Below are 11182 nucleotides of genomic sequence, written 5' to 3'. Positions count from 1 at the left end.
TACTATTAATGGTATCGAAATGTTCTTCATGATGATTTACTAGAATGTAATTTCCGCTTGTTAAGTTGGGGTTTCAAAACACCGAACCATTTCTGTGTACACTTTCAACGTATAACGAGGAGGTAAGACGTCTTGAAGTTTGTGCTTTTTAGGAATGTCACAGGCAATCTCCTTCGATAAGTTTGCCTGTTGTAACATGAATTTTGCTTCTCTTCGTTGTTTGGCTCTTCCCGATTTTCGAATACTCTCCCATTTGTGTTCCATTCTGCGGTTTCGACTACGACGATAGCTCGGGCAAAGCAAATTTGGTCGCGGTGTGTAACAATTTGGACAATACTGTGTTTGTTGCCGCGAAATTCATCCACCAATATCACTTTATTTCGTGTTCTGCTGCATTTAGATGGAAAAGGTGGGCCCTGTAAAATGTAGTCTTTTTATTAATTCATGTTAAACTCGTCATTAGATTGCTGGAGGTGTTAAATTTGTTAGGTGATTTTAGACGGTTTATTCTTCCTCTCTCTCTGCTAAACTCGATCCAGACGGGCGACTTCAAACTGCCTTGATGATAGTCGTATTTCGCTTGACATTATCGTTTGGTGGTTTAAAAGATGGATTCTCACAAATCGGCAATGAAACTGTCAGCTTTCTGGGGCGGCACTTGAGACATGAATTTTTTTAAATGCCACCATTTAGGAATAGGCTCAGGTTCTACATTTTCTGGAAGTGAGTTGTTTGCGTCTCTCAAATGTTGCAATGGTTTTCTGGATCTGCCTAACGATTATCTTTTGAGGTCGATCAGGATACTCTTGGTATTGTATACAAGTATAGACTATCGTGTTCATTCTTCCTAACTAAACATTTGATCAGCTTCCCATATTGCTAAAGAAATAGTCAATAAGTGATTAAATCTAGGCATTGAAGTACGATTTTATTTTTGTGGGTATATATTTCTTAATGGTAATTGGAACGTTTATTTTACTTGAAATATATTTATGTAGTCAGTATGTTTGTTCCACTTTAAATCACTTTCCGCTATCACCTGCTCACGGTTATTTCCTTTACGCTTTGTTGAGCTTACCATATATGCCAAAATGTACAAGTTTATCGAAAGTTAAAGGCTTCATAGATGAAGTTATTACCATACAGTTCGTTTTTGTTTCATTCATGACCGTTTTATTTTGTTTTGATAACATCTTAATATTTCTAAAAGTTTAGTAAAGCTTCTACAGTACTTAAATCACTTGCTGAAGCTGCTATCGCAGCGGCATCTGCAGAAGAGCGAGTGTGTATGTGTGTGATCTGTCCATAGAGCAAGGTCATTTAAGAAAATAGGAAAGATAATGGGCCTCAAACAGACCGCTACGGAAAAGCATGATTCATTTCCAGTTCGCTTGATTGAAGATTCCACAAAGCGATTTTTGTTCCTCTTGCGAAGTAGATAGGATAAAAACTACCATATGGCATGAACATCAAATGTATAGCACTTTAACTTCAACAATATAATATCATGATTAACTAAATCAAAAGCCTACCTGTAGTCTAGAAATAGTACACATATTAGGTTCCCTTTGTTTATTCCTGCAGCCATTAGTCTGTGAGGTTTGTTAAAGCTGTTTAGCAAAGTTAATTGTTCGTTGTGAAAGGGAGAGAATATTTGTAAATAATCATACAGTCCATTGGCACCCAGTTTTTCAAAGATGTTTATGATGGAGGAATAATAAAAATAGGTCTGTACTTTTGGGGGATAATAATCAATTGCCCGTTATTTATGTATATGGGGCACGTTTGCTTGTTTCAAACTACTTAAATTACTCAAAGATGAGGATCTGACAAATCTAAAATACATAGCTAAACATGTGTATGATGCGTGCCAACTTAGAGTGTCTTGATTTCTTGTTCTCTAGCGATCTCTGTGTACCGCCATCATTAATTCATTTATGCAACATTGCATTGTATATGAATTATGTACATTATTGACTATTTTTCTTTTTCATGTGTTAAGTCAATACATTTTTTTGGTTCTGTTCTGGCCTTATTAATGAGGTAATCAATAGATTTTTATATGATTCGTTCAGTGATCTTTAGGTTATTATTAATCAAGCTAAGTAAATATGTTAACATTCACCGTATTATACGTCATATTCACTTACATTAGCTACAATATATTCTAAAGAACGATCAATTGGAACTTACGTATTTACATAACTGAGAATTTCTGTAATCAATAGATGTTGTGTTCTCTTTGAAATAATTATATTTGATGTTTGTTACGTAATTTATGAAATTGTCTGCTGTAGTATGTACACGTGTAGGTGGTCTTCATTGTGTTCTAATTGGATAGGCATACAATTTTTCCGGGAGTGAGTGAATTCGTTTCGATATCGCCATAAAGGGATTATATTGGCAACGCTCTCACTTGATCCATTGTAACGTTAGTTTGTAGTGTTATGTTGTATGTAATAGGCTGTTTGCTGAAATTTCTTCCATTTTGTCTTGTTTACCCAGTTCTTGATTCTGTGAAACTTATCTCCTTTTGTGTATTATTAATTTGATCTTCTTAGACAGCCCTTTAAGCTGAATCTAACGTTTGACTGGTTTACAATGAGCATGATACACTGACTTGGTTGGTACAATGTTTATAAAGCAGTATTGACACCTGGAATAATTACAACGTTATTGATATCTAATATCACACACCATGTTTGAGATACCATCTGGTCAATAGCCGAAATAACCACTTGGTGGTCTTAAGGAAACACCCGCTATGTCTGTGCATCCACCTTCGCTTTGTTCTCTGGAAAGTTTGATCTATAGGCGAGCATCTCTAAAGAATCCCTCAGCATTTGTTACAAGCAAGAGATATTCATGAATTCTTTCTTGTTTTTTCTTTTCAGACGCTGAAAATTTTGAGGTGTGAAATATTTTGTACATGACAATAATGGAAAACGAGACACTGATACTTACAAATGTCACCGATTTCCTATCCACATTTAATAGTACGTTAAACCTGTTACAACCATATTGGTCAGCGACGGAAAAAGTTATTTTTGGAACATGGCTAACGATCTCTGCATTGTGTTCTGTAGTTGGAAATTTGATGGTTATTCTTGTTGTAGCAAGACACCAAGGGATGCGAACCAGCACGTACATGTTTTTAGTCAATTTAGCCATTGTCGATCTTTTTATTGGCACATTTTTGGCACCATTTTCGTTAATTACACTAATGAAGGGTGATTGGATTTTTGGTGATGCCATGTGCAAAATCAACGTCTTAACAAATAGTTTGTGTTTTATAACAGCCATCCACACATTAATGTACATCAGTATTCATAAATATATGTCTATTACAAGACCATTCCGTTGCATTTTCAATTACTCGAAAATTATGGTCATGATAGCTTGCGCTTGGATATGGGCCATAATATGTGGTGTTCTTACGGCATTCATTCTTGGTAGAGCAGTTTATAAGCCTCGTACAATGCAGTGTGGACCAGAATACCCAGTCAATGAGAAGGAATATATTCATCATGCCATTATTCAGATCACAGCTATAGGAATACCTTTCCTAACTATGGCCTATGCCTATTTAGGTATATATCGAGAATTTCGACAACACATCATTCAACTACACACAAATAAGACACTGAAATCAAATCAGATTATAGGCCGCCAACAGACTGAAATGACGAAAACAGTATTTATAGTCTTTGTCTGCTTTTTACTTTGTTGGATTCCCTACGCAATCTACTCAAGTTACGTCACAATAGTGAAGGACAAAAACAGTATTCCAGGCTGGGCTAATGCAGCAGTAAGTATGCCATTTGAGTATTTTCTGGATTAACTGAAAACATTGCTCTTTATATATGATAGGTATTCATCTCTAGCCATGCATGGGATCTGTAATATAAACATGTTAGCGCCACATTGATAGCTGGCATAAAACAAGGGAAAAACAGTTCTCTAAACGCAGAGTTATCCTTAGTTATCAATAGTATTCACCTGGTTCGTCGTGTTTACATTCGACATATTGACCACACTGTTCGTTTTAAATTATTTACATCATTCATAAACATTATTTATTTGTTGTTTTTTGTGACGTGGATGTTCAATGACACTTAAAGCATTATTGGCTATATCGCGTTGTGGAAATGGGAGCAATGCGTCTTTCCCAAGGATACGACCCGGCCTGGACTGGGCTGGTATGGAGGAGATGATTCTCCTGGGTTATTTTGAGATAATTCTACTTTAGAAGTACATGCTATGTCTTAGTATGTTCTGACAGAATAAAAGACATGATTCCAAAAAGGGGATGATTTGACATGCAACGTTAGATTGTAATGACAATACTAATGCTGGATGGTAAGTTCCAAAATTGTATGTGGTCACATTTATCAACGTTATTAACGTATACGTGGATAACCTATTTACTATGGTAAAAACAACCACAGTTCTCATTATTCTGAGTTAATTTGGTTTATTATAAGTTCTTGGTTTAATATCACAATTGCAGAAAAACCCTGAGTCACGTGGATTACTTTTCTGGCAGCGACGGCAACTTAATAATCGATATTGAAGTTGTCTGATTAAGTGTTTGCGAGCAGGACACAGAGGAAATAAATCAGTACACTGACGCTGGTGCGACACCATGTTCCACGGAACACTTGTCAAACTGGAATTTTTTTTATATACGCATTCCAAGATGAGTATTGTATTCGGTTATGATGTCCGTCCTCTGTCAATTTGGCTTCAGCCATCTAGTTACTTAGTGGATGACGTGGACTTGGGGAAGGAAGAAACCTGTTTATTTTGGGTCTCAACGTTAAAGCAAGATCACTGTACCTGACAGGTAACGAGTGGCTTCCGCATAATAACTTGAGTTATCCACCATCTACAGTTACCAGCTTTGATGATGGCTTGCAATTTTGGTAAGGAAGAAACTTGATTTTCACATTAACAAGGTCAAAGTCACTGAGCCTGAAAGAAGTAAAACTGTTTTTCGCAAAAATGACTTGAGTTATCTTGCGTCAGTAGTTTCTAACTTTATTGGAGAGCTTACACTTGATGAATAAAAGAATGGTATCGAATTTGGTGTCAAAAAGTCAACGGACTGGGAGAACAAACTTATATCTGCACAATAACTCAAGTTCTCATCCATTTTTCAATTATTAATCTTTGTGACTTGTAATTGCGGTAGGGAAGAAACATATTGATTTTAGGCCTCAAAAGGTCAAATGCGAAGATCACCGACTACAAGATTTGTTTGTGCAAGTTAGCTAGAGTTCAGTTTCATCTGTAGTTACTGTACATTGTGGATGCTGTGCATCAGAGGTCAGGGAGAACCTATTGATTCTGTGTCAACACATGAAACTTAAAGGTCACTGCCACTGAGGGGATAAATATGGTTTCCATAAAATATAATTATTTCTGCGTCACATATAAAACATTGAGGATGAATGAACTTAGTCAAAAGTCAAGGTCACTGTGGTAAAAGCACACTAATTTCAAGAAGTCAAGGTCACTGTTGTAAAACCACACGAATTTCAAGTATCATCATCCTATGGTGCAGGCATATAATATGCCCTTCAAGGTACTCTTCTTGGCTGAACTTATCCGTTTTTAATAAATCTACCCAGTACTGCCTATAATGCAGTTGTTCATACTGTCGACATAGCACCCTCACTATAGTTCCCTAAGGATTATACGATTTCTATTATAAGGTCAGTTTATAAGGTCAGTGTAGTGATGGATCACATTTCATTCTGTGGTAGAGAAATTATACTTGGTTATAAAATGGTATCCTAATGACTCTCATGGACGGCAATATAACACAATATAATTATATATAATTACAATATATTATTGTAATTCGTGATAACATAAAATTGCTTATTATAAGCGGTAACCCCTCTACAATGTGGCTGCATCAAACCAGTCAAGACATTTTCATATCTACTTTGCATCATGTTATAAACGGGTATCATTATCTGAAAATGTAACATAGACCACGTAATATGCAACAAATAATAGAAGACATATATTAATTCAGTTGTTCATGTAAGTGTGACATTAGAAGCCGGTTTTGGTATTTGTCCCAAAGGTAAGGCAGCAATAGTCAACTGTTAACATATGACTGATTCACAGTTTTGTATGTATGGCACATATTTGGTTTGTCTTTGTTTTTTCTTGAAACATTACCATTCATTCTGAAGAAGTTATTATTTTCCAGTTTGAAGCCCTAAATAATGGATTGGTATGGCTGGCCTGTGGTTGTAGCAGATTGTGTCTTTTGGTAGATCCGTCAAGCAGATCTAGCTATATTGCTACAAATAGTTTTGCTTAATTTGCTGTAACTAACACCTTCACTTGTGTGATATTCAATCCACGCTCTAAGTAGATCAAACTAGTAGGGTTTGGCATCCTAAAATGTCAAATGGCATCTAGAGTTTTCAGACAGGACACCCTACGGTTGCTAAGGTTTCATGCGTAATTGGAGTGCTGAATTCGCAATATTTTGTAGAAGTTTCTAATGACTTTAATCATTAAGTTTGGGCTAATTGTACAAATACAATACACTGAGGCCACCTTTACTCCTTTACTTTGAGCAAGGGAAATAACTTGTGTAACAGAACACGTGATTTGCAAAGGTGTGTATTCGTTTACCCTCGATCACTGATTTTCGTAGTTTTGTTATTTAGTAGAGCGTATATACTATGACGTTATCGGTTCCATGACAACTCGAGTTTCACAGTATAAACCTTCAGTAAAATTTATGGATAGCTTATAATGGCGATAAGGAAGAAGCATGTTTATTCGATTTCATAATTGGGAGGCCTTTGTTAATTTATGTTTCAATATCACACAGTCATCACTCTAAAACCATGGCTGTGATATTATACTCGCTGCAAAGCAGTCATTGGTTATATAACCAGGCATGGTAAATTCCACATCGAGAGCAAAGTTAAATCCGGATGGAAGCGCTGTGTCACCCAAGTTCTACTACGTTGATATGATTCCCGGATGCATAATTGATAAAAGGATTATATCGTCTCTGCTTGGCTTGTTTACGCTTAGAATGATCACTCGGTAATCATTAAAAACCCTGACACTTTGACGCAACTTAATTTATGGAACTTTTCCGGATGAACATACTAAACTGACTCACCTGCGATAACGGCAATGGTGCTTAGACGGCTTCGTTCATCCTCAAGTATATATACAATTTTCACTTGTTTGACGTGTTGGGAATCTTTTTCAATATTTATTCGTTCTGCTGTTGCACGTAGTTATGTTGGACATAGTAAAACTTCAGGTAAATAGTGGCGTAGAAAACTTGTCAATATCATTATTAATGTTCATGACAGGGTGAAAGGAGAGATATTGTTGGGTTCATTTAACAATGTTTTACAATGTTAACAAAAACCTATGTTCGCACAGGTATTGTTTATATTGTCTCAGTTAATCTCTCTCTCTCTCTCTCTCTCTCTCTCTCTCCACACACACAAACACAAAAATATAGGTGAGTGTGTCTGTCTGTCTGTGTGTGTGCATGCGGAAATTTTAGTCTTGAATTACATTTTCAGTTGATTTGATCTCTCGTCTTTTCCTCGTCCTTGTCGTATTATCTGTTTCACATTCTGTATGAACATAAACTCATCACAATCCAGATGATGGTACGAAATTAAGGTCCATAAATTCTACGATACTTCATCCACTTAGGAAAGCGAAGTTTAATCTCAGATCAGTATCCTCTGAATAAACAGGCTCATCTACCCGATCCTGATCAAACAAGTTCCTAACTCAGATTAAATATCAGGCTAAAGTTCGTCTAATCCTTTATACAATTATATACCAACTCGTACAATGTTCTTTATTCGTTGATTTCCAATTATCTGCAACGTTTTGCGTCACGTTTGCATATAGTCCATGTTGCTGGTATTTTTCTTACATACATATTTGGTGAATGTATCATATACGGTCATATGTTGTGCTTCTACGCAACTCCGGTGGCCTAAGTGGTTAAAGCGTCTACCTAAGATGCTGTGGGTAGCGAATTCGACCGGCCGAGTCATACCAAAGACATAAAAATGGTACTAGCAGCTGCCTCGCTTGGCGCTCAGTATTAAGATGTTAGTGTTAGGACTAGTCGGCCTGGTGTCATTATAATGTCACTGGGAGGGAAATGGTGCTACATGTTTGATGCATGATGCCCCAGTGCTAGACCTCACTATAAACTGCCACACTGCAGACATCGTAGTTATATGGCTGAAAATCGTTAAAGCTACGTTAAAAATCCAAATCACACACACGCACACACTGCTTCTACATCAGCGTAGACCTTTTCATATTTCTTCTCAAGGTTGGTGACTGGGGATGCAATTCTTATTTTATAAGTCTAAAAACAATTCATGCATTAATTTATCTTTAATGAACTTCATTGCCACTAGCTTTTAATGTTTGCTAATTATATTATAATTAGAGTATTCGCAGGTCACTTCATCCACTCAGGATGGCCTACTCAACGTCAGCTACTTCATTGATTTCCTGAACAATATCAAATAGTCTTTTCAGATTTTGTATTTTTTTTCTGCTGTGATTGAACAAATTTGCTTCGTTGCTATTCTAAGTTAATTTCTTAGTCAATTAATATACCAATAATCCCAAAACACGTGTTGTAAAAATCATTCAACATATTTTGGGTCTCTTTGACAAACCTGTACGGTGCATTTTAAAGAAGCAACGATGTCATATTTTCACTAAGGGTTCACGAGTTTAAATTATACACTCGTGTGAGTTAAGGGAAATTCTAGGGTTCATATTTTCACTAAGGGTTCACGAGCTTAAATTATACACTCGTGTGAGTTAAGGGAAATTCTAGGGTTACAGGAAGTTTTGACCTCTAGAAGTAACCGATATAAAAAGCTGCCATGATAATGCTACACGATTTTCGACATGATAAATGTACCGTTTAAATATTGAGTCCAGACAATATTAGTATAGGCTTGTACCATTTTAATGTTGATTCTAGAGAATATTATTATGGGATGGATGAACATACCATTTTAATTTTATTTCCAGATAATATCATTATGGGATGGATGAATGTGCCATTTAAATATTGAATCCAGAAAATATCATTATTGGATTGATGTGTGTACCATTTTAATGTCGATTCCAAATAATATCTTTAAGGAATTAATGATTGTGCCATTTTAATGGTTATTACAGATCATATTATTATGGGATGGATAAATGTACCAATTTAATATCGGTTCCACATAATATCTTTATGGGAGGCATGAATGTGCCAATGTAATGTTGATTCCAGATATCATTATGGTATGGATACAAATACCATTTAAATATTGAGTGCAGGCATTATCATTATGGGAGTGATAAGTGTACCATGTTAATGTTGATTACAGATAATATCATTATGGGATGGATACAAATACCATTTAAATATTGAGTGCAGGCATTATCTTTATGGGAGTGATAAGTGTACCATGTTAATGTTGATTGCAGATAATATCATTATGGGATGGATAAAAGTACCATTTAAATATTGAGTCCAGACAATATCATTGTTGCTTTGATGTGTGTACTATTTTAATGTTGATTCCAGATTATATCATTATGGTATGGATGAATGTACCATTTTAATGTTGATTCTGGACAATAGGATCATGGTATGGATGAATTTTACATTTTAATGTTGATTCCAGATATCATTATGGGATTGATGAATGTACCATTTTAATGTTGATTCCATATAATATGATTATGGGAGGGAATAATAACCATTTTAATGTTGATTCCAGTCAATACTATTATGGGATGGATGAATGTACCATTTAAATATTGAGTCCAGATAGTATTATTATCACTCAGCACGACAAATGACAATCATGTGGCCATTAAATATTTTTGTCATTTGTCGAGGTAACGTTATCCTTCCTTTTGCAACGACCCGCCAATCATAAGGACGAGTTGATAAAAGGATTTTTTTCGGTCCTGAGCTTGATCTTTACATTATGAAGCCAAATCGATTTAACCGGTATTTCTATTACAGAAATTACCCCCTAGGTGACACTTTATGAAACCATTCATCATATGGTAGCTCTGATTAGACACCAGTGCGATGATATAGTAGGATTTCAGTAGCGTAGTATGGTTAACGCAGGCCAGAGACTTATTGAAACTGTTTGGAAGAAAATCATATCAAAATATCAAATATTCTCGCCGATACGTTGGATCAACGGATTAAGATTTGCCGTCGGATGATGTGCTGGAAGATTTGGGTCTATGAAGTTTATTAGGACTAATTAGAATATCCAACAACGTAGACGCTGATTTTCTGGTCAATCAGGTCCATACATTTTCAGCTGGCCCCAACTTAAACTCAGTTATATACAGTAGTGATATTGTAAATACGTCAACACAATCACCTGTGATAAGGTAGTGACGGTGATATTAAAAAGAACACCCTGACAAACAAACAAAGCTTAAATTATATTTTACAATATTCACATTTCTTGCTGGAGTTTTAATAGCTGGACAGTAGTTATTTCACATATTTAGCTTTGCACTTTCCTGACAATCCACTGAACAGGCTTTTAATCCTATATTAAAGGGATGATATGACGATTATCTTGGCTTGATCATTAAGCCCCGGTCACCTAACACGGATTAATAAAGCCTAATAAAACAGCGTAGGGGCAGATTTTTACTTTCTTCTATCAGGACAATATATCATATTACGATTGTTATGAGTGATCTGCTTGTTGTGCGTTCAAACCATTGTAGTGCATATCTGGAAAATACCTAATTTATACTGATATATTTTAGCAGGATGTCGGTAGGATAGTATGTGTCATGCATATCTGCCAAGATATTTCAGCAGGATGGTATATGTCATGCATTTTTATCAAGGTATTTCAGCAGGTTTGCATGTGGCATGCATTTTTGCCAAGATTTTTCAGCAGAAAAGGTTCCTTTGCATGTTGTTAAAATGCTTTAGCAGCTATTAACCAATATGCATGGAATTGGCAGGAGAATACGAAAATCCATTGAGACCAAAATGTCTTGGACAGAATTTGCCAGATTGTAAGAAAATGCACAGAAACTTAGATAAGATTAAATTTGGATTTAGCGTACAAAAAGCAAACCTGCCAACCTTCCAGAT

The 11182-nt window shown here is 35.8% G+C and overlaps 1 protein-coding gene across 1 annotated transcript in view; it reads left to right on the top strand.

Moving 5' to 3' along the window:
- Positions 1-2926: 2926 nt before the first annotated feature.
- The window catches only part of LOC149776222 (beta-1 adrenergic receptor-like), an 80524-nt gene continuing 72268 nt past the window's right edge, over positions 2927-11182 (top strand). Inside the window, exon 1 of the mRNA XM_089942448.1 lies at positions 2927-3808. Coding sequence (XP_089798574.1) covers positions 2930-3808 — 879 coding nt within the window. The 5' untranslated portion in view covers positions 2927-2929. The remainder of the gene's footprint in view (positions 3809-11182) is intronic.

This window comes from Sinohyriopsis cumingii, chromosome 18, assembly GCF_028554795.1.
Source record: "Sinohyriopsis cumingii isolate HCF-2022 chromosome 18, ASM2855479v2, whole genome shotgun sequence".
Taxonomy (NCBI): domain Eukaryota; kingdom Metazoa; phylum Mollusca; class Bivalvia; order Unionida; family Unionidae; genus Sinohyriopsis; species Sinohyriopsis cumingii.
This window is presented reverse-complemented; position numbering and strand designations above follow the sequence as displayed.